General features: G+C 42.3%; 1 protein-coding gene across 2 annotated transcripts; it reads right to left on the bottom strand.

The window, feature by feature from the left end:
- Window positions 1-10,741: 10,741 nt before the first annotated feature.
- Window positions 10,742-21,952, bottom strand: Tlr6 (toll-like receptor 6). Of its 2 annotated transcripts, none has more exon segments than NM_207604.1 (2): window positions 10,742-13,230; window positions 21,742-21,952. In NM_207604.1, a coding segment is annotated over 1 exon segment (2,421 nt). In that variant the 5' UTR covers window positions 13,200-13,230; window positions 21,742-21,952; the 3' UTR covers window positions 10,742-10,778.
- Window positions 21,953-24,899: the final 2,947 nt, after the last annotated feature.

Genomic DNA, 24,899 nt, shown 5'->3' with positions numbered 1-24,899 from the left:
GTCACACTGTGATTGTGGAGGTCACAGAACCCCCTCCCCTCCCTCCACCTTCTACAGACAATGAGGTTCACTTCCCCCAAACTCAGAACACTGGGATTTCATTTTGACCTTTCTATGATTCCCGACTCTGAATTTGTTTAGCGGAGAATATTCCGTTCCAGTAGTCGACAACAAGGATAGCCAGCACAGATCCTGACTATTCCTGTCCCCAACTCAGAATTTGTTTAATCAGAAAATGTGTGTTTAGATATCGTTCTGGAACTGACAAAAAAAAAAAAAAAAAAAAAAGCAGCACTTGCTGGTTCCCCCACCACTACTTCTTCCTTTAAACTCCTAACTGGGGACGGGGCATGTCTGAGAACTCAGCCCTTGGCTTCTGTATTAGTCAGGGTTCCCTAGAGGAGAGAACTGACTAAAGGGCCCTGTGTTTACACACAGGTGGTTTATTAGAGTGGTTTACATGCTGTGCCCCTGCTAGCTCAACAGTGGCTATCTACAAGGGTCCGGTAGTTTTCAGTCCGTGAGGATGGGTATCTCGGCTGGTCTGGAGTGAACATTGGGATTTTTTTTTTTTTGTTCTTTTTTTCGGAGCTGGGGACCGAACCCAGGGCCTTGCGCTTCCTAGGCAAGCGCTCTACCACTGAGCTAAATCCCCAGCCCCGAACATTGGGATCTTAAAGAAGTAGGCTGTAGTAACAGCGAAGCAATGGCCATTCCAGCTAGAGCAAGGACAAACAGGCAAAGAGCAAAATCTCCCCTGTTCCTTGTCCCTTAAATAGGCTGCCACGAGAAGATGTGGCCCAGATTTAGGGTGGGATTTCTGATCTCAAATGATTGGATTCCTGCCTCAAAAGATTCAATTAACTAAAAACCCCAAAGCAGGCTGGGTTTTCAGTTAATTCCAGCTGTAGTTAACAAGCAAGAATATCTACCACAGTGCTCAAAGGCACAGGCTCTATAATCCCAGATCTAAAGAAACACCTGAGGATGTACTCACTGGTACAGTAGTAGCACAAAGGTGATGAGGTAATCAACTGCTCTTGAGTCAGATCTGGTCAACAGGAAGGAAATCTTCCTGGTACCTGGTACTATAAACCTGGTTAAACTACCGTGAATCAGGAGGTTACAAGCCCTGGAGGGGGAATTTACCACTGGCAATCTGCCTTCTGAACTTTAGTGTTTATCAACATAGACTAGCAGTGCCTTCAACCTTGGGCAGAGGAGCCTCTGTCTGAAGTGGTCATCACTTAATGAAGAGACTCCTAGCTTGTCAAAGTGCTGAGTAAGTGACTACTGAATGCTCAGCCCTAAAAGGACCCTACAAAGGACATTTAGATCAATCCTGGCATACCCATGTTTCAATATAGCCACCTCTCCTAAGGAAACCTTTAACTCTCAGAGAATATGGCTTTTTAAAGTTGTTAAAGTAATTAAATTATTAACATTATTTATTTTATAATATAAAAAAGTATACCTAACACAAAACTATCAATTAGACAGACAGACAGACAGAGACAGATAGACAGAGAAAGGGAGAGTGAGTAATTGCAAATCTTCACAGTCTGGAGTGTGCTCTAGTTATCTCATTTGGGCCACCCACATTTCAAGTGCTCAATGATCATATGTGGCTAACGGCCACCATATTGTACAGCACCAAGCTAGCTGACACTGTCAGAGCCGTGAAAACACATACAAGCCTAAGTCCCAACTTTTCATCACAGCCACTTCTCTGTCACTCATGTCCCATGTCCAGGCATGTCTTTTTGGATCCAGGACAGTATAAATCAACTGTCAAAGTTGGTTTGTGATTAGTTTTGTTTTTTAAAGAGCTTTATTGAACTGTAAATGTCCTGCCTGACATTAGTGGTAAAGGGTAAAGGGAAGCACATCTCTCTCACCAATGTCTCCATACAGTGGACAATTGTCGAGACCAGCTATCTTCAAACTCACACCCTCAGGGCCACTCACCCACACCCCACCATCAGAGTCAGCTTTACTGTGCTGTAGCTGGTGAGGGGCAGGACCAGCTCTTCTGTTCTGATGACCCAATGGAGCAAGGACAAAGGGAGGAGATGGGATCTCTCCCTCACTGAAACCACCACATAGCAGACGAGAGTCAGAACCAGCTTTCCCATTCTCACCCTTGAGGCTCAATTAGGGTTTAACCACTATGAACAGATACCATGACCAAGGAAACTCTTATAAGGATGATATTTAACTGGGATTGGCTTACAGACTCAGAGGTTCAGTCTATTATCACCAAGGCAGGAGCATGACAGCATCCAGGCAGGCATGGTGCAGAAAGAGCTGAGAGTTCTACATCTTCATCTGAAGGCTGCTAGGAGAAGACTGACTTCCAGGCAGCTAGGATGAGGGTCTTAAAGCCCACACCCAGAGTGACACACATATGAAAGAATAAAATTAAGAAACAAAATAGAGGTGCTCTGCCGTTAGACTGTATCCTAGGTCCTATCTGTCTTTTAAATTTTATTATTATTACTATTATTAATATCATTATTATTATTATTATTATTATGCATTCATGTGCGTATGATGTATTGGAGGAGAAGGTGCATACGTGGAGGGCACAGGACAGCTTTGTAGAGTCAGTTCTTTCCTTCCACATTTATGTGGGTTCCAAGGATTGAACTCAGATTCCTAAGCTTGTGCAGCAAGCGCTCTACATGCTGAGCCCTCTTGGCAGCCCCTTATCTGTCTTTTTAATTATTGAGTTGTAATAGTATTTTACACATACTCCACATATAAATTCCTTATTAGATACATAAATTATAGATTTTTCCCTATCTTGGAGTAATTTTCTCTTTCTTGAAACACAGACTTTAGTGTTTTATTATATTTCATTTACCCTCATTTTCCTTTTGTGTTTATATAGTTGGAAATTCAGTGTACTTATGTCCTCTCTTGGAAGATTGTTTTAACTCTTTAGGTCTTTGATATTATTATTGAAGAAGAATATTGCTGTATAGCCTAGGCTGGTCTAGAACTCACAATCCTTCTGTCTTAGTCTCCTAACCGCTGGAATTATAGGTATGCACCTATGTCTGGTCTATTTGTTTCATTTGTCCTGTGATGGATCGCAAACCCAGATCTTTACGCATGCTAGGCAAGAGCTCTATTACTGAGGTAAACTTAGTCCTTCAGCATTTGATGACCTTTCATCTTTTGTACCTGGTGTGAGTCAGGGATCAAACTGTTTTCACATGTGGATATCTGTGATGGTTTGTATATGCTCAGCCCAGGGACTGGCATTATTAGAAGGTGTGGCCCTGTTGGAGTAGGTGTGTCACTGTGAGTGTGCGCTTTAATATCCTAGTCCTAGCTGCTGGAAGTGAGTATTCTGCTAGCAGCCTTCAGATGAAGATGTAGAAGTCTCAGCTCCTCCTGCACCATGCCTGCCTGGACACTGCCATGTTCCTGCCTTGATGATAATGGACTGAACCTCTGAACCTGTAAGCCAGCCCCAATTAAACCTTAGAAGAATTCCTTTCGTCATAGTGTCTGTTCATAGCAGCAAAACCCTAACTAAGACAATATCTAATTGTCTCAGCCCCGTGATTGAAAAGACCCCCCCCCCACGGAGGAATAGTCTTGACACCATTGTTAGAGGTCAGTTGACTGTAGACACACAGGCTCACCTCTAGACTCTAAATTGTTAATTAGCTTGTTTATCCTTGTGTTGCCACTACAGTCTTTTTAAATTTTTAATTAACGCATTCTATTTTATATGCATTGGTGCTTTGCCTGCATGTATGTCTGTAGAGGGTGTCAGATCCCTTGGAATAGGAGGTACAATTTTGAGCTGACATGTGGGTGTTGAATCTTTATAATCCCAGCACACAGGAGTGAAGTCAGAGGATTGAGTTCAAAGCCAGCCAGATCTACACAGAAAGACTTGTGTTCACATAATCAAAGCAAGTGTCAACACCACTGCCTGGCATTAGGCTGCATCTGGCACTAAAATTCATCTTTTAGATAGACCCTGAATAGTCAATGTGAGATGAGAAAGAAGGACTTGTACTTTTCTTATTTTAAAACTCACTACAAGACTATATAGTGGCTGGAGAGATGGCTCAGTGGTTAAGAGCATTAGCTACTCTTCCAGAGGACACAAGTTCAATTCCCAGCACCCACAGGTCAGCTCACAACTATCCATAAGTCCTATTCCTTGTGTCACACGAAGTCACATCCTCTGACTTCACTCCTGCGTGCTGGGATTATAAGAGTTCACCACTTCGCTGGGAAACATATTTTCTTTCTTTTTAAAGTTGATTTTTAAAGTCAGCATACAAAGTAATGAATTTGGGTTTGCATGTGCGCCATTAGACCTTGTCCCAATTAAACATATAATTCAAATATCATTTTAAACATAGGTTCTATCTATGAGAGAAAACATGACATTTGCCTTTTTGTATCTTTCCACTTCAGTCTAATCTAGAAATCCACTCCCAGGCATGTCTCTTAGGTGGTCCTGTATCCTATCAAGTTGATAAGCAATATTGATCATACGCTTTAATGGTCTTCATTACGACATTTGTGCAACGTCATCACGTTCATCCCAATTTGAACATATAATTCAAATATAATTTGGATTGGGTAACTGGGTCATATGTGTGGCATGACTGTTGGGTCCAGCTGTGGTTCCTTGTCCTCTCTTTCCTCCCTCTCAGGGAGATGCCACTGCACATCAGACTGGAAGGATGAAGCGGAGTCCGGAACATGTTGGGTCTGAGACAATCTTAGCTTTTGCATATACCTTTATTCAGTGTGGGCTTGTACACATATACTTTATTTGGGGTGAACCAGGGCTATATATACGAACCTTGGAAAATGGGAAGGGCCTCTTAGGGCGAAGTTTCATTGGCTGAGGCTGGGAATACCTCATTTACATGGGCAAGTATTCCAAGAAGTTGAACCTGTAATTTTCTAAAGATTATGTGACATTCCTCATGTAGAAGACTGGGGGGTCGGGCTCCCCAGATAAGGTGAAGGGAAGCCCTGCTAAGAGAAGGAGTCCTCTATTTTGTACCAAGCCCAGGAAAGCTGTGGGCATGGTAGGCTACAACCTTATTAACGAGTTACAACAATATGACAGTTCGTTTTTAGCCTTTTGATCAAGCTCCATTCTGACTTCTGTTGTGGCTGCACATGTTCCCACTCACACCCATGCTGTACAGAGTTCCCCTTTCCACCCCCACCAGCATTTGCTGTCATTTGGTTTCTTGATTACAGTCTTCCTGATTAAAGTGGGCCGAATCCTAACACAATCTCGGTTTGTGTTTTCCCAATGCCTAATGTTGTTTGAACACTTTTCAGGAATTTATTGGCTACTTATATTTCTTCTGCTGAGAATTGTCTGTTCAGTTTGTTAGCTCATTTAGTAGATTATTGATTTGGCTCCTTAATGTTTAATTTTTGTGGCTCTTTAAAAATTCTAGCTATTAAATTCCCTGTCAGATGTGTAGTTGGCAAATGGTTTTCTTTTTCCCCGTTCTGAAAGCTGTTTCTTCACTATGGTGATTACTTGCTCTTCTCTCTCTCTCTCTCTCTCTCTCTCTCTCTCTCTCTCTCTCTCTCTCTCTCTCTGTGTGTGTGTGTGTGTGTGTGTGTGTGTGTGTGTGTGTGTGTGTGTCTCGGATTTCATGCATTTCCATTTGTTGGTTCTTGGGATTACTTCCTTCCTGTTGGAACTCTTTTCTATGTCTGTGTCTTGAAATGTTTTTTATGTTTTCCTCTAGCAGTCTCAAGGTTTCACCTTACCTTCAGGTCTTTAAAGCATTCTGAATTTATTTGTGTGCAAGGTGGGAGGTAAGAATTTTGTTTCATTCTTCTACATGTGGACATCCAGTTTTCCCTACAACAATTGTTGGAGATGCTGCCTCTCTCCAAAGTATGTTTTTGTGGGGTTTAGTTTTTAGTTTTGGTTTTTTGAATTTTTGAGTTTTTGTTTGGTTTTGGTTTTGGTTTTGAAGACAGAGTCTTACAAGTAGACTTGGCTGACCTGGAACTTACTACATAGGCCAGATTGACTTCAAACTCATAGAGATGAGACTGCCTCTTCCTCCAGAGTTCTGAGGTTAAAGCTATGCATCACTATGGTGGTCTCCAATGCATGTTTTTGACAACTTCACTTAAAAAAAAGTAGGAATCTGAGCTGGGCATGGCGGCACACCATATTACAATTAATGATTTGTGTTTCTTGAACCATGGATTGAAATCAACTTGGTTATAGTGTATGATCTTCTAGAAGTGTTCTTGAATGAATAAAGCATAGACTAAAAGAGAAAAAATAAAATAACCATACTAGAATCACTCAAAGAGGTGTTTGGGTTTTTTTTGTTTTTTGTTTTTTGTTTTTTGTTTGTTTTTTTGGGTTTTTTTGGAAATCATATGAGATAGACAAAATGGTAGCCATACTGATCACAAGAAAAAGAGAAAACCTATATTAATAAAGTTAGAAAAGAAACAAAAGGAAAGATTATAATAGATTGCAATGAAATCCAGAGAATTATTGATAAATAATTTTTGTCTTTGCGTATGTGTGTGTGTGTATTCATGTTCACACTTGTATATGTTCATGTGTGTGTGCTATACGCATGTATATACATGGGTGTAAGGCTGATGTGTGTCTTGTGTAATTATGCTTTACTTTGTAGAGTGAGGCAAGGTCTCTCACTTGAACCCAGAGCTCTTGGATTCATCTAATCTCACTGGTCTGCTTACCCCAGGGATTCCTTGTCTCTGCTTCCCCAGCACTGGTATTAAAGGGCAGCCATCACACTTACATGGCCTTTACATGGGTAATTCGACCCACATTCAACTCCATAAACTCTTGTACAGCAAGAGCTTTGCCCACTGAACCATCTCTCTGCCTCCTCATCCCCATCAGGGAAAACTACAAAAACTCATGATTGAAAAACCAATGAACTGAAAAATCTCCCAAACAGTTAAAGAAGACCTAGTGCCAGTGCCCAAACTGCCCCATGCAATCAAAAATCCTCAGACTGTATTTTCCCTTCTATGTTTAATCCCTTTAAGTGTCTTCTACAGTACCAGACTAGGATCAGGAACTGTGTCAGTTTATGCCTGTCTGGATCTCAAAGTGACAAGAAATTTCGTATTATTCTGACATTTGCCTTTATGTGGTTTCCCCTTGCAGCTCGAGTATGGTTTCTTTGCTTTGTTTTATTGACACTTTTACTGTAAGATTTCATGGGAAAGGCCTTTCCGGGTCATGTGTGCTTGGGGTTTAATATGCTTCTTGTGTCCCAGTGTAGAATTCTTGCTATGACTTCACTGAGTAAGGTCCTCTGGGCCTTTGTTGTCTCCCTCAGCCCTTTTTCTATGCCGAGGATTCCCAGGCTGGTCTCTTAGCTGTGTCTCTGCACGCATCAAGAGTGTAGGCAAGCTCATCTTTTTCATATTGACACTGTGGTGCAATCCTGTGTCAGGAATGTCCTCCACCTTTGAGGACATTTTTGCCTGCTTTAGTTGATACCTTCCACTGAGTTTCCCTTTGAGGCATTGAGCTTTTCATTCCCTGCATTTATTATTATTTTAATTAATTAATTAATTATTGTTAGTAGTTTTTTTATACAGGGTTTCTCCATATAGTCTAGACTATCATGAAACTTAATCTGTAGACTAGGCCTGCCTTGAACTCAAAGATCTATCTGTCTGCCTCTACCTCCCAAGTGATGGGATCAAAGGCGTGCACCACCACCACACAGCCAGCATTTTTTTTTTAATCTTAATTTCCTTGCTGAGTTTTTCTTCCATGAGACTGGCCTTTTCACCTGCATTGCTAACTTTTCTCGTCCAGTCCACGTGCTGGCTGGTCTTCTGGTTGCTGACTTTCCTCTCCAGGCTCTGAATGGGATTCTTTTGCTCATTTGCATTTTCTTTCAGGTCTCTGATCATTTTTAAGTGAGCTTCTGACATATTTATCTGGTATTTTACTTTTTTTGATAGCTTTTAAAATTTTTTATTAGTCCACTGAGAAAAAGTTTTGTACAATGTGTTTTGACCAAATCCATCCCCTAACTCTTCCCAGGTCTACTTCCCTTCCCTACCCACCCAACTTTGTATACTTTATCACACCCCTTGTACAACTTTGTACACCCTTTATCACAACCCTGAAAAGGCCATGGGGAGGCCTTTGCTGGCCACACTCTTTGCTGGCCTTTGCAGGCTGTGGAGTGGGCAGGGTCTGTCACTGTCTGTAATGTGGAACAATATTTCATAATTGTCACTTTATTACATCATTGGGCTTTATCTACTCAGTGACAATCTGTATCTCTTTAGTGAATTGCTTGTTCGTGAAATATTCCTGCTTTCGTTTTAGGATTATAACTTGATACCTTTTTGTGTATTCTCTTTTATGTTACTGACACTGGCCCTGCCAAACTCTGTGCAGACATTTTACTTCCTGCTCATCTTTTTTATTGCACTTTTTTTTTGGAACAATGAATCTATATATTTTATGTACATATATTTAAGTTCAGCTTTTTTTCCCTCTTGGTTACTGCTGCCATGAAGCTGAGCGCTGATGAGTCAGGATTAAGAAGACTGGTTTAAGCATTTGCTGATATTCAGAATGCCAATATTCCTCCCACAGCTGATTTCTGACTGCCAGCTAATCCTGCAACAGAATCACTATGTATTTAGCAGTTGGTCATCACAACTCTGCACAAGCTAGCTTCAGCATGCCATTGGTATTTGTCTCACTGTGTAGACCAGACCAGCCTCAAACTCAGAGATATGTCTTCTTCTGCTTCCCAAGGGGAAGTACGCGTTGCTGCTTTGATATTTTCAAAGTTCTTTCCTACAAGAAGATGAAATGTTATTTTTTTCCTCAAACAAAAGTTCTTAGTAATTTCAATTTTTTTTACTCTCCTCTCTCTCTTCTCCCTTCAAAAAAAACTCTTAATCTCAGAGTTGTGGGTTCCAGCCCCACATTGGGCGCCACTTTTAGCAGTAAATATTACAAATGAATCTACCAACCCACAATAATGCCGGATCCATTGGGTCACATGACATCTGCAGGGTATTTTCATCTTAATCAGCATGACTTAATGTCACAACTGCTAAGCTCTCAATCTCCATCCCACGCTGCCCCTGGCTACTCTCTGAGCCAGGCAGCAGCTGCCCTCTGGCAACTCTCTTATTGGGTCTCTGCTCACATTCCCAATATCTGCCCCCTGTGGTCATAGTCACAACTCCCAGTAACCCATTGAAATCAAAACTCAGTAAGCTTGTAATTTAGCAATCAGATTTAAATCAGTAAGTCCTCACCCCACACAACATCCATATAATGAACTCTAAACCAATTAATATTAATGCAAACTGCCCATCTAGATAAGGTAAATTGTCCTATAAAAGTCCATCCCTTATAAAATATTCATAACTACTGTGGCCCTTTAAGGCTACACAGATCTGGGTTATCTGTCTCCTCCTCCATCTTGGTTCTTCTCTTTCTTTCTCCTCTTTCTCTCCTCCCTTCAAAACTCTGTGCCCACCTTACTTTTTCACTGCCCAATCATAGGCCTTGCCTTATCTTGTGCCTGCCCTCACTTGCATAAAGACAACAATCTACGTCAAAATAAAATGTTTACTAAGAAAACTCAGATCACACAAGTAAGTGAAAAGAAAAAACTGAAGTCAACAATAATCCCACCACATTGTTGTAGCATCAATGGAGATTTTGGTTGTTTTTTTTTTTTTTCACTAAACACATGGACATGTTTCAGCTCTTGATGCCTACTGACAAACTGTTGTTGAGAAACTTTTACTAAGCTATACACGCTCAGGAGGCCAACAAGGACTTACAGCAGTCCCCGAGGACTGACACATACAGTTGAGGTTGCCTTCTTTCTTGCTAACATGAAGCCAGGTAGACTTCTGCTCACACTGAATCCATCTGGGAAAGGAGGAGCAAGAGGGAACTGTCTCTGAATGATGGACAATTTACTCAAAAAAGACTGTGTCAGCATGAACTGAACAGTTATGCCAGATGGGACTGAGCTGCCTCTGTCTCACAAGACAAACTCCGTATCCATCCCCCAGCCTCATCCCATGGCTCAGTGGAATCAAGGCTTTCACCAAGTCTCTGTCAAAGATTCGAGGGAACTAGAAGTCAGAACTGTCAACTTTGTGCCTCCATGTTGGAAGACCTGATATAAACAAAGGAGAAAGTGGTCACAGTTTCAGTCTATGTCCTAAATTCCTGGCTTTGGGACCTGAGATCATGCAATGTGTCATGGCAGCGGGGGCATGTGATGGAGGCATTGTTCACCTCAAGGTGGTAAAGAAACTGAGAAAGAGGTCAAGGGTGGGGGAGAGAACATACTTCTAAGCTAATTGTGGTGGTTGATCTCTGTAATTCTGGCTCTTGAGAGACTGAGTCATAAGGGATACTTTGCACTCAGGGACAATCTGGGCAATATATGGTGAGACCCTGAAAAAAGAACAAGAAAAATGAGCCTTGAAAAAAAAAATACAGTCTTCAAAGACATGCCCCAGTGATGGACTTCCTCCAATCAGGGCCTCTTCCTAAATATCCATTCAGCTGTGAACTCAGCAAGTGGGCAAGTCCACGAATGAAGTTAGCACCTTCATAAACTACTTCTAAACATGTTGTTTATCATAAGCACAGAGAGCAAACTAAGACACCACAACAGAAGCACCTCCAGGTAGAAACTTAAAAGCACAATGCTCAACGGAGTCCAGATTGACAGTTTATTATGTTGGAAAGCCAAGCTTCAAGTTTTCACATCATTCTCATTAACTAAGGCTAGCTTCATAATAAAAGAAGCTCTAAGGTTGGCCCAAAACAGCCCACGTTTACCCTTCTCAATAGGCCATTCCAAGTAAGTCCGCTGTGCCATGAGAGCCCTCAGCTTGTGGTATCTACTGGGAATGTTGTTCTGTTGGATGGGTTCCAGCAAGATCAGGATTAAGTTATCAGACCCTTCGTGGAAGAGATTGTGATGGGCAAAGTAGAGTTCATAATGGCACCACTCACTCTGGATGAAGTGGGGAGACAGCACAAAGATGGACTTGTAACTCTTCTCAATGAAGTGTATGATGTTCTCCACAATGCTCTTGCCAGGGACAAAGTTTCTCTCATGGAGGCAAACCCGAATGTCATCTTTCTCTAGGTTTGGTAGTAATTCATTCTTCACCCAGGCAGAATCATGCTCACTGTATGAGACAAAAGCATGGAACTGGAGGTTCCTCTGCAGTTCCTCTAAGGGGATGTTCCTGGCCCTGTGCCTGGTCTGTGTCCACTGCCATAGCATCCTGAGATACCAGGGCAGATCAAAGTAGAGACAGAGGGAAGCCCCAATGGCAGCCAGTAGCAGCAGAGTGGCCCCAATGGTGACAGTCAGTAGAATTGTATCGCAGGACAGTGGAGACATGTGGAAGTCCTGCAGTGGGGTTCCCTTAATGCTGTCTGGGTAATCACATCTGTAAGAGTCAGGCCAGCCCTCCACCACTTCTCTTGATGCCTGACCTATGTTTTTGACAAACTCCCTCAGCTCACATGTGCATCGGAATGGGTTGTTCCCCGCTGTTATGGACCTGATATTCTGACAGCTCTGGAAGAAATCAGAGGAGGGGTGGGAAACTGAGTTATGGTCGATGACCAGCACAGAAAGGCTACTGAAGGCTCCACATCCAGGAAGGTCAGTTAAAAAATTGGATGCGACATTGAGTTCCTGCAAAGCTTGCAGGTGGGTGACATCTTTAGGGATGCTCACTATCCTGTTGTTGTGAAGGTCAAGGACCTTGACCTTGGGAGGTAAGCACCTGAAGACAGAGTCCGAAAGTACATTCGAAGACAAATTCAACACCCGTATGCTCTCGGCCCAAGCACATGTTCTGTCATACACATGAGAGTTCAAAGAATTCAAACTGACATCCAATGTTTCCAGAGAGGACATAGTCTTGGTCATGAGAGCTACCTTAAAAAGGTTCTTTAAACCATTCCTTTGCAAGATAAGTGTCTCCAGTCTCTTCAAGGTGGAACAGCCTTGAAAAATGCTGTCAGTAAAAACGTTCTGGGTAAAGTTCAGAAATGCAAATGTGCTTGGGAACTCAGGGCACACCATGTGGATGAATGGCGTGTCTGACAGTGTGAGCATCCTGATGTTCATTTCTGCAAACACAGAATATAGTGCATCCTTCACAAAGAGGAACACTTGGTTTGTGACATGCTCTATCTTCAGTGACTTCAACACCGTCTCCACGTAAATAAATGTCTCCCTGCTTATGCTCTCAGTTATCGTTAAGTTGTAAATATTGAGATACTCCACAGGTCTGGGCCAAAGGAATTGTAAAAGTCTAACAAAGCACTTCCAGTTTGTTTCTATGTGCTGGAGGGTCAGATTCAATAAGGTTGGACCTCTGGTGAGTTCTGATAAAAATATAATTAAGCTTTGACAGTTTTTATCATTCAATTTAATATTACTCAGTTGTAAGCATCCTAAAGCATTTACAGATATGTTCACTTGCACAGAGAACAGGCTATTCGGATGAAAGACCAAATGGAGAACGTTGGTATTTGGAACCTGAAGACTTTCTGTTTCACCATCTTTTATCTGATAATTCACCAAGTCCAGAAGAACACAGCTCAGGTGCAAGTGAGAAATTGGGAGCAGATCCAGTTGTCGGAACTTTGCAGCACTTAATCCCAAGAAACTCAGCTTCATCAAGTTGCCAAATTCCTTATACACGGGCAGCACTTCAAAGTCATTGAATGAGAGGTCTAGATGTTTCAAGTTCACCATAGGACAGCAAGAGATGTTTTGTAACTGATTGTGAGAGACATCCAGGTATTCTAAGTCCCGATTGAGCAAGAACACACCAAAGTCAAGTCTCCGTATTCTGTTGTGGGAGAGTCTCAGAACTCTCAGCTCTGACAGAAAGCTGATATCAGACATCTGAAGATCAGATATGGAGTTTTGAGACAGACTCAAGGATTTTGTGCTTGGTGACAGGTCTTTTGGGACATGAGTAAGGTTCTTGTTTGAATAGTCTACTACAGACTCAAATTCATCAGAGAACTGGGTCATGCTTCCGACTATTAAGGCCAGGGTGCAAACAAAATGGAAACTCTCCACGATGGGTTCTCTGTCTTGGGACATGTTGCAGAGGCTATCCCAGAGGGATTTTACCATTCTTCACAGCATTTTTACTTGTCTTCAAGATCTGAAATAAGACAGACTTTACAGTGAATAAAGATTAAGTGGTGAGTTTTAAGCTTCCATTTCCCAGCATCCTGAGAGCTTTTTTCTTCCACCTCATACTCATCACCATCCCAATTTTTTAAAAATGTGATACTTACTGTCTCAGCCTGCAGCCACAGGGAAATATGAACTGTTAATCCAAGTACTGTGATTATGTGCTTTGATTAGTCTTGGGGCTTCCTAAAGGACTCTCTAGAGGGATAGAGTTTGTTAGGGATAGAGATCCTGCCTCCAAAAGTCATTCACATATGACTTTGGTGATTAAGTTTCTAGCAGGTGAATCCTATAGATTGATATTTAAGCCATAGGAAAGGCCATGAATGCAGGCAGCTTCTAGAAATGGAAAGTGACAGATGGATTGCTTGAACCTCAACAGCACGTAGACAGAATTCAGCCTTATTGATGCCTTGATTAAAGACCTACAGGATGCGTCAGACCCCTCCAGGGAACTGTAAAGCAATAAATGCTCCTCATGTTGAGGCACGGAGTTGTCAATGATTTGTTACAGCAGCAACAGAACAGACTGTGTTGAGCCGTCCCTTTCATTAATCAGGTTAGTAAGCATTTTCACTAGGACCCCCAACACTTGGATTGTACAACTAGACTCACAACACTGCAAAGAACAAAGAACAAACTTCATGGTAGCAAGGACTCAAACTCAAACCCTGGAAACAGATAAAAGGATAGGATAGGCGTGCTGTCTGTCCTCAGAACAAGGTAAGAGTCTAACAGAATGGAGAAGACTCGAGAAAACTTCAGTAATCAAAATAGAGAACTCTTTGGATGAGCTGAATTGCAAAATAGCCCCACTGAGTGAGGCAGAAGACCAAGAGAGGGAATGTTCCCTAAGGCCCACTCCAGGAGACCACAGAGACAGAAACCACAAAAGATATACTAAAAGATGTAGAGAACAGATCTGTGATTACACTCTGGGAGAATGGGTCCAATCCTCAGAGAAATCAAATCCCTGGAAAGGAGCTTCAAGAATGAACTCCTAGTGGCTTAAGTGATAGAGGACTTGTCTGGCACGCATGAGGTTCTGTGTTCGAGCCCTAGGACTGCCAAAAAAGAAAGATGCAATGCAGGGAATGGAGAGATGGTTCAGTGGTTATGAACACCCGTGCCATTCTTACACGCCACTTCCAGCACCAGGTATGGCTGACAAAATGCTCGTACACATAACAATAAGTAAACAGATCTTTTCTTAAAAGAAAAAGAACAAATAATTAGTAAAAAAAAAAAGTGCTAATGTTTATTGCTGAGCCATAATAAATATTGATGACAAATATTTTTAAAAGAAACTGGGACTTAAATTGCCAAGGCTTACAAGGGAATTGATAGATGCTGGGAGATCAAAAAAAGAATGTAGCCAGAAGCATGCTGGGGTCCTTGCTTGATCAAGAGGAAGCTCCAGGTATCAGTGAATTCAAGGTGTTAGAAAATTATAAAGCCAAGCTGGAGAGATGGCTCAGCGGTTCAGAGCACCAACTGCTCTTCCAGAGGTCCTGAGTTCAAATCCCAGCAACTACATGGTGGCTCACAACCATCTGTAATGTGATGCCCTCTTCTGGTGTGTCTGAAGACAGCTGCAATGTACTCATATACGTAAAATAAACAAATAATTCTTTTAAAAAAAAGAAAATTATAAAGTTAAGTGTGGGAACTAAGAGAATGAGTCTCAGTTACTACTAACTATGCAAGTAGGAAAGAAAAAATTAGCACAGTCCCAATGAGTAATTTGGTAATTTATGTAAATTCCTTTAAAGTACGGTGCTCTTTACTTTAGTAGACCCACTGCTGAGCGACCACTGAAGGGATGGTAGAGGGCCAAAGGACAGTGAAGTCATGTGGATGCTCACGCTGTGATGAAAACTGGAAGGATCAGAGTGGCTAGGGAAGAAAATGAGGGCTCATTCACAACGGGGTGCAACACCCAGCCTCAGTTACTGCATTAAAAAAAAAATCCAGCAATATGACATTAAGTGAACAGAAGGAAGGTTACCAAACTACACACGTACCAAGACTCTAATTTGTAAAAAATAAAATAAAATACAGATTAGAACATACATAAAACCTGTGGGGGAGGGGAGAGGTGGGGAAGAATGTGAAAAAATATGCTAAATGCTAATAGCAGAGCTTAATTTAATTTTCTTTCTTACAGTTTCAAGTATTTCTAAAATTTCAAACCTTTTAACAGCTTCTGTGGTCTCAGACCACAATCTTGTAAAAAGTTGTCTTTACTTGATGTGCCAGGGTGAAGTGATATGGGGGTGCTCCCCCATCTCAGAGGAGGAAGAAGAGGTTGGAGGAGGAGCTGTATGAGTAGGGACTAGTAGGAGAGGGAGCTGATATTGGGATGTAATGTGAATGAATGAACAAACAAACAAACAAATAAATGGGGGAAAGTTGTCTTTAACTTTCGAGAGAAAAGGTGAGCATAATGTCCCACCCCAAGCTGAGGCAACTGATGGTTTCTGGGAGAGGAGATGTCCGTTTTCTTTTGGGGTGAATGAAGCCCTTGGTAAGTCTAGCTCACTCCAGTAAAAGGTAAGGTACCCGAGAGTACCTGAGAGCACAAGTTGGATTTGATGGGATTGGAGTGTGTGTGGGGGGGGTACTCAGGTGGGTGGGTGAGGAAGGGTTAGGAAGGGGTGAAGACAATCAAAACACAGTGTCTGGAATTCTCAAAGAACTAATAAATTAAAGCAATCTTTAAATATATCCAAAGGAGCATAGGTGGTTCAGTGGTGGAATTCTCCCCTCCCACCCAGGAGACCTGGGTTTGATTCCTGGCCAATGCAGGGTCTCTGTTTTCAAAAATATATCCAAAATAAAGTTTTATATGTAAGTAAGCATGCTTGTATTATTTATGATATTAATACACACATAAAGAAGGCCAACCTCTTCAACAAGATGGCAGAGAATTGACATTCATGGATGAGGTCCCATCCTACAAATTCCTGGGACAGCTTGTGTGTCTGTCATTCAGCCGCTATGACACACATGAGTCCTGGAGGATGTTCAAAACCTCAAATAGTCCGTACATTCTGAGAAAGGTCAAGGGGGTGAGAAAAAGTGGAGGCGACGCTGGAAAATCTAAAAGTTTTTATTTTTAAAAGGAAGTGTGAGGAGACAAGAGCAAGAATTTGCTTAAAACGTCAAACTGAAAGTGAAAGGAAAAAGAATGGTCGACCACAAAACCAAAAAAGGTGGCGGGTGGAGGGAGCACTGTAAAAATTAAAGCTACGAGAAAGGGAGGGGTAGGGAATAACAGTAAGCTTGGGCGAGCAAAGAAAGGGTGTTGTAATCAAGTCAACACAAACGCAAGAGAAACCTGGCTCTGTCAAACTTTGGCTGGAGGAAGGCCAGTGCCAGCTCCCGGCCGGATTCAAAGTGACAAAGAGTGTGGAAATCTGATCTCAGTCTCTTCTACCAAATGTTCATTCAGACTCCTCTCTGGACAAAGGACACGGCAGAAACTAAAGCAGAGGAAACAAATTCACATAGGAGTGATTGAAGCAAGTCCTTCCTCCAAAATGCTCATGAATTAGTGAGAGGTACAGACAGACCAATAAAAGATTATAGTACCACATGACGAGGAAATGGAACACTGTGTCCACACACCTAAACTCAGACAATGTACTATCACAACCGCAAACAACCACAAACTTCGTGAAAGGAGAAAACAGCCCAAGCCAGGAGGGTGGGAAAAGTCACAGGAGTCGGCTCACTTCCTTGGCTACCACTGAAATGCCAGCTGCTGTCTGTCTACCATAAAGTCACACTATTTGTCATTAGGTAGTTCAAATGACGGTCACACTTTAAAACACCACCACAAAATCGTTTTGTAAAAATTTCAAAGAAAGGTTACCCATTCCCTGCACTGACGTTACCATTTTCTTTCTCGTTTGAAACGTCAACACAGTAATTTGAAAAATCCAGAAAAGCCTTCTTACTTACCAAGACTTCCGAAGTCTCCGAAATACTCTGAAAAAGCAAGTGCTTGACCAACCCTAGTCCTTAACCTGGAAACAACGGTACTTAGGAGTGGTTTGGCGCCATCTCCTGGCCTTCGGTGGAATTACCCCATGTAGAAAACCTTTCCAAAGCAGAGAGACTCTGAGCCGCAGTCTGTAAATCCTTGCTACAGTGTATAAATCTTTAGATTCATGTAAGCAATCAGATTATGAACATCTTGGTGTTACTAGAAATATTTATTTAAGGTATGCTTTGTCTGGGTTTTTTGTTTTTATTTTTTGTTTGTTTCCTTTTGTTGTTTGTGTTTTGAATTTCAGGCTGAACTGAAATTGCCACCAGGATAGAGTTAGGAGATTCGGTTCTGTGCTGTAACAATCCTTCATATTTCCCCCACAAAATCACCACTGTCATTTGAGCAGGGTTTCAGCATCCTAGGACTGACAGAGATGCTTTAAAAATGAAATAGGCTTGTGCTCATGGTTCTCTTTTTGAAAAAGTCAGTTTTCAAGAGAAGTTTTTGTATTAATACACATTTAGCCAGCCTCCACAGTTTATCAACATTCGCTACCATCAGGTACTTCAATTCTTAATCCCAGAAGAGCAAGAAACACTGAGGTTCTTCTAGAACAGCTTAGAACTTGGTTTTCCAAAGACTGTCTAGAATTTGAGAAATACTTTTATTTAACTCTGAAGGGTAAAGAGAATGAAGGGCAGATACGTCAAGCAGGCATCCCTGGACCAGTTGTCCCTGCACCAGGCTTCTCCTTGTTTAGTTAGGTGATCATCCCCTAATTGATCTTTCTGGCCGCCATCCTCTTGCCTTTACAAAAGACCTAACAAGACTGTGCGTTGGTCTATGATAAGCCTGGGGAGAAATCACTTCTGCTTTCAGGAAAAGGAGAACACCATGTTACTGTTCGTCTTTGCTCATCAAGCATAAAAGGAAGTCTTCTCAGCAGGGAGGCTTAGCAAGCAGTGATGGGGCAAAGCTGGCAGTTTGTGAGCAGAGGGCGTGAGGGGAGATACTGGGAGACCAGACTGGGGACTCCGCAGAGCAGAGAGGAGCCAATGAGGGGCAAGGGATTGCAGGCAACACTGGACATACTTCTTAAGAAACCACGTGAAAATCGCTTCTCGGCCTTTTGGCTAAGATCAAGTGTAGTAAGAAACCACGTGAAACAGATGTATGCACACAAGCTTGAGCAAACACACATGCACTCACAAGGCACGCATGTACATGTGTCTAGGACTGAGGAGAGGACACATGGTTCACAGAGGTCACATGGCTCCCGTCTCAGTTGTATTGCATAATGATGACGTTTGGGAATGCAGGCGTCATTCTTGTTGAGACTGTCACAACTCTAAGAGACGCCTTTAAGGGGAAGGTAAAACCAACCTACTTCATGTCACTCACATGGAAGGGATCACATGACTGACAGGAAATGGGCAGAAAAGGGAACACATTGGGTTGAGCTCCTCGCTTAGCCACTGGCTAACTGTGTAGCAAGTTCGGGCAAGTTGTGTAACCTCACTGAGATTATTTTTATCTACAGGATGGTCAGAGTTGTGATTTTTTTTTTAGGGATGATAATGAATACCAAGTGGCTGGAATGATGACCGACAAAAGATAAGCCAGAAGAGTGGGAGATTTGAATTCTGTGAAAGCCATGTTTTTACATGGAAAGTAGAAAAATCATAGGACGTTGAGACCACGGGAAGCAAAGCAGGATGTGAAACCATTGCCTGGCGTCCATGGGGCTCATCTTCCTGCCAGCTTTACACTGGGCACTTTACCAGCACTTACCAACACTCATAAAGGAGCTCTGAGATAAGGGTTTCCAGTACCCCCACCTCATACTGCTTCAGGGGAGCAGCTAAGAAATGGACCCGGTCGGGGGGGCGGGCAGCCCCAAGACTGTGTGTTCAGTGCCGCAGTGTGCCAGGTTCCAAGTCTCACATAAGAAGACGCAGAGAGGGCTGGAGAGATGGCTCAGTGGTTAAGAGCACCCGACTACTCTTTCAGAGGTCCTGAGCTCAATTCCCAGCAACCACGTGGTGACTCACAACCATCTGTAAAGAGATCCGATGCCCTCTTCTGGTGTATCTGAAGACAGCTACAATGTACTTATATATAATAAGTGAATAAATCTTTAAAAAAAAAAAAAAGACACAGAGAGGCAGCCACTTGACTCAGAAGCCGGAACTGACGTTCAGAGCTAAGAGCTGATGGATGCCTGCAGCCAGAAGGTTGAGGGAGCACCCCCTGCCTTCACTCCAATTTTCTGACTTCTGGGGTCATAAGAAGAACAAATGGCTGTGTTGTGTTAGCCACATGTCTAAAGAAGAGTAATAGCACTGTTGCATATATACGTTGAAACACATGCAGTGCTTTTCTTCAGAACTCTTCTCTTCCACCATAACTAAGAGAGATTCCCATTCACCATTTTATCCCTGTTGTTTAAAACCTACATGCCATATTTTATGAGGTAGCATCTTACAGGTGAGTCTCATATCCTCCTGCTTCAGCTTTGCAGTGCTGACACTGCAGGCATTTGCCACCCTATCCAATTTTGTATGTTATGCTATTCTAATTTTTTTAATGTCACAGTGAGAAAAATAAGGTAATATAGCCTAAAGCTAGCTAATATCCTGTCCCAGTTCAGAAAGAAGCAAAACATTATTAAATATCGATATTAAAGCTGACATTAGCTGTTGAATTCAAGGAGGGAGACAAACCACGAGCTGAATAAAAATGGTATTTGTAGTACATACAAGCATATAATAGTATCCAGAATATATGAGGTTTACGACAAAGCAATAAAAATGTGACTGTGAAACCCAAAGGCGGGGGCAAAGTAAGTCAAAGATATAAACAGATGGATGGGGGTAGGGTGTAGAAACGGGTCTAAAATGAGAAAATACACAGCCAAGCACTCTCACTGCCTGTGGGAAAATATAGATTCAGACACTATACAATGCACACTCCCAAGACAGGCAAAGAAGAGGACGCTGAGATACCAAGTGAGGGTCAGAATGTTAGGAGGAGTCAGGAGCTTACCAACACTTCAGGGCTCCCGATTTGTTTATAATGAATGGTCAGACATTAACACCATTTTTGAAGTTTTTCTCATGACTCTTTTGGTGCCACAGGAGGATCTGGGCACTGAGACCTGCAAGCCAGCCTGGTGTCTGGATTCCTAACTGGACCCTTACAAGGTCCTGGCGGTGTCTGTCCTTGATTTTCTTATTTCCCCATCTCTGTCTTTCCCTCCAGCATTTGAGAACAGTCCTTGAAATCAGTCACCTATGGATCTCTGCCATTCTGCCAGATGTTTCAGATGCCGTGTTCGGTTCACTGATGGAGTGCCAGCCCTTCAGCGATTTGGTTTTGGGTAGTTGTGTAGAACACCAGTGATTACATCCCAGATGCTGTTGACACCAGTGGCTATGCTGCAATCACGATCTGGCCCGTCAGCATTCTGATTTCTATTTCCATCTCAAGTCTTTCCCCAGCCTCACCGCACTGACCAGAAACATCATGACCACCCCTTCCTTGTGCCTCTGCATTCATACTCAGATACCTTACACCTCTCTCCTCAACCCAAATTAAGTCACTGTCTTCCCTGGACCACAGAGCCACAGTGGCTTAACAGAGTTGCCAGTAAATATTCACACTACCCAGGGCTGGTCTCATATGGACTGTATACTGTGTCCTGACCTAACGGGAATGCCATTCTACCAGCCTTCCACCGCCCTACCAGCCTTCCACAGCCCTCCCAGCCTTCCACCGCCCTACTAGCCTTCCACCGCCCTACTAGCCTTCCACCGCCCTCCCCTGACTCAACGCTCTCCTACCTTTTCTCATGTCCACTCTTGTCCTCTGCTACTTGTCTGACATCACTCTCCCTTCTTAGCTGATGATGCTTCATATTCATAAAGAAAATTGACCTCTCCAGAAGAGCAGTGCTTTATAGTCTGTCAAGCTCTGAACAGCTCTGTCCCTCCCTTGCAGACCAGAAGACTCACTTTTGTCTTGTCTACTCAGTACATCTCTCTTGCAATTATCAAAAAAAAAAAAAAAAAAAAAAAAAAAACACCACCACCAACAACAAAACACCTCAAAACAGCCTAGTATAGACTCTGTCCTGACCCTCGGATCCCGGCCCGCAGCAGCTCTCTGCTCCCAGACCCTGTGAGAGAGAGACCCAACCGCCTGGTCAGGTGGGCACTCCTGAGGCTGCAGAGCGGAAGAGACCACCAACACTGCTCACCCCTGCCCACATCCCTGGCCCAAGAGGAAACTGTATAAGGCCTCTGGGCTCCCGTGGGGGAGGGCCCAGGAGCGGCAGGACCCCTGCCAGAGACACCGCCGGACCCTGAAGGAAACAGACCGGATAAACAGTTCTCTGCACCCAAATCCCATGGGAGGGAGAGCTAAACCTTCAGAGAGGCAGACAAGCCTGGGAAACCAGAAGAGACTGATCTCTGTACATACATCTCGGACGCCAGAGGAAAACACCAAAGGCCATCTGGAACCCTGGTGCACTGAAGCTCCCGGAAGAGGCGGCACAGGTATTCCTGGTTGCTGCCGCCGCAGAGAGCCCGTGGGCAGCACCCCACGAGCGAACTTGAGCCTCGGGACCACAGGTAAGACCAACTTTTCTGCTGCAAGAAAGCTGCCTGGTGAACTCAAGACACAGGCCCACAGGAACAGCTGAAGACCTGTAGAGAGGAAAAACTACACGCCCGAAAGCAGAACACTCTGTTCCCATAACTGGCTGAAAGAAAACAGGAAAACAGGTCTACAGCACTCCTGACACACAGGCTTATAGGACAGTCTAGCCACTGTCAGAAATAGCAGAACAAAGTAACACTAGAGATAATCTGATGGCGAGAGGCAAGCGCAGGAACCCAAGCAACAGAAACCAAGACTACTTGGCATCATCGGAGCCCAATTCTCCCACCAAAACAAACATGGAATATCCAAACACACCAGAAAAGCAAGATCTAGTTTCAAAATCATATTTGATCATGATGCTGGAGGACTTCAAGAAAGATGTGAAGAACTCCCTTAGGGAAACACAGGAAAACATTAATAAACAAGTAGAAGCCTACAGAGAGGAGTCGCAAAAATCCCTGAAAGAATTCCAGGAAAACACAATCAAACAGTTGAAGGAATTAAAAATGGAAATAGAAGCAATCAAGAAAGAACACATGGAAACAACCCTGGATATAGAAAACCAAAAGAAGAGACAAGGAGCTGTAGATACAAGCCTCACCAACAGAATTCAAGAGATGGAAGAGAGAATCTCAGGAGCAGAAGATTCCATAGAAATCATTGACTCAACTGTCAAAGATAATGTAAAGCAGATAAAGCTACTGGTCCAAAACATACAGGAAATCCAGGACTCGATGAGAAGATCAAACCTAAGGATAATAGGTATATAAGAGAGTGAAGACTCCCAGCTCAAAGGACCAGTAAATATCTTCAACAAAATCATAGAAGAAAACTTCCCTAACCTAAAAAAAGAGATACCCATAGGCATACAAGATGCCTACAGAACTCCAAATAGATTGGACCAGAAAAGAAACACCTCCCGTCACATAATAGTCAAAACACCAAGTGCACAAAATAAAGAAAGAATATTAAAAGCAGTAAGGGAAAAAGGTCAAGTAACATATAAAGGCAGACCTATCAGAATCACACCAGACTTCTCGCCAGAAACTATGAAGGCCAGAAGATCCTGGACTGATGTCATACAGACCCTAAGAGAACACAAATGCCAGCCCAGGTTACTGTATCCTGCAAAACTCTCAATTAACATAGATGGAGAAACCAAGATATTCCATGACAAAACCAAATTTACACAATATCTTTCTACAAATCCAGCACTACAAAGGATAATAAAGGGTAAAGCCCAACATAAGGAGGCAAGCTATACCCTAGAAGAAGCAAGAAACTAATCATCTTGGCAACAAAACAAAGAGAATGAAAGCACACAAACATAACCTCACATCCAAATATGAATATAACGGGAAGCAATAATCACTATTCCTTAATATCTCTCAACATCAATGGCCTCAACTCCCCAATAAAAAGACATAGATTAACAAGCTGGATACGCAATGAGGACCCTGCATTCTGCTGCCTACAGGAAACACACCTCAGAGACAAAGACAGACATTACCTCAGAGTGAAAGGCTGGAAAACAATTTTCCAAGCAAATGGTCAGAAGAAGCAAGCTGGAGTAGCCATTCTAATATCAAATAAAATCATTTTTCAATTAAAAGTCATCAAAAAAGATAAGGAAGGACACTTCATATTCATCAAAGGAAAAATCCACCAAGATGAACTCTCAATCCTAAATATCTATGCCCCAAATACAAGGGCACCTACATACATAAAAGAAACCTTACTAAAGCTCAAAACACACATTGCACCTCACACAATAATAGTGGGAGATTTCAACACCCCACTCTCATCAATGGACAGATCATGGAAACAGAAATTGAACAGAGATGTAGACAGACTAAGAGAAGTCATGAGCCAAATGGACTTAACGGATATTTATAGAACATTCTATCCTAAAGCAAAAGGATATACCTTCTTCTCAGCTCCTCTTGGTACTTTCTCCAAAATTGACCATATAATTGGTCAAAAAACGGGCCTCAACAGGTACAGAAAGATAGAAATAATCCCATGCGTGCTATCGGACCACCACGGCCTAAAACTGGTCTTCAATAACAATAAGGGAAGAATGCCCACATATACTTGGAAATTGAACAATGCTCTACTCAATGATAACCTGGTCAAAGAAGAAATAAAGAAAGAAATTAAAAACTTTTTAGAATTTAATGAAAATGAAGGTACAACATACCCAAACTTATGGGACACAATGAAAGCTGTTCTAAGAGGAAAACTCATAGCGCTGAGTGCCTGCAGAAAGAAACAGGAAAGAGCATATGTCAGCAGCTTGACAGCACACCTAAAAGCTCTAGAACAAAAAGAAGCACATACACCCAGGAGGAGTAGAAGGCAGGAAATAATCAAACTCAGAGCGGAAATCAACCAAGTAGAAACAAAAAGGACCATAGAAAGAATCAACAGAACCAAAAGTTGGTTCTTTGAGAAAATCAACAAGATAGATAAACCCTTAGCCAGACTAACGAGAGGACACAGAGAGTGAGTCCAAATTAACAAAATCAGAAATGACATAACAACAGATTCAGAGGAAATTCAAAAAATCATCAGATCTTACTATAAAAACCTATATTCAACAAAACTTGAAAATCTTCAGGAAATGGATAATTTCCTAGACAGATACCAGGTACCGAAGTTAAATCAGGAACAGATAAACCAGTTAAACAACCTCATAACTCCTAAGGAAATAGAAGCAGTCATTAAAGGTCTCCCAACCAAAAAGAGCCCAGGTCCAGACGGGTTTAGTGCAGAATTCTACCAAACCTTCATAGAAGACCTCATACCAATATTATCCAAACTATTCCACAAAATTGAAACAGATGGATCACTACCGAATACCTTCTACGAAGCCACAATTACTCTTATACCTAAACCACACAAAGACACAACAAAGAAAGAGAACTTCAGACCAATTTCCCTTATGAATATCGATGCAAAAATACTCAACAAAA

This window comes from Rattus norvegicus, chromosome 14 (assembly GCF_036323735.1).
Source record: "Rattus norvegicus strain BN/NHsdMcwi chromosome 14, GRCr8, whole genome shotgun sequence".
Taxonomy (NCBI): domain Eukaryota; kingdom Metazoa; phylum Chordata; class Mammalia; order Rodentia; family Muridae; genus Rattus; species Rattus norvegicus.
Note: the sequence above shows the minus strand (reverse complement) of the source record. Positions and strands in the feature narration are given on the sequence as shown.

What these genes read in the sequence shown, in the direction of transcription:
- Tlr6 (XM_006250960.4), bottom strand. Translation starts at nt 13,199, where the DNA reads ATGGTAAAATCCCTCTGGGATAGCCTCTGCAACATGTCCCAAGACAGA.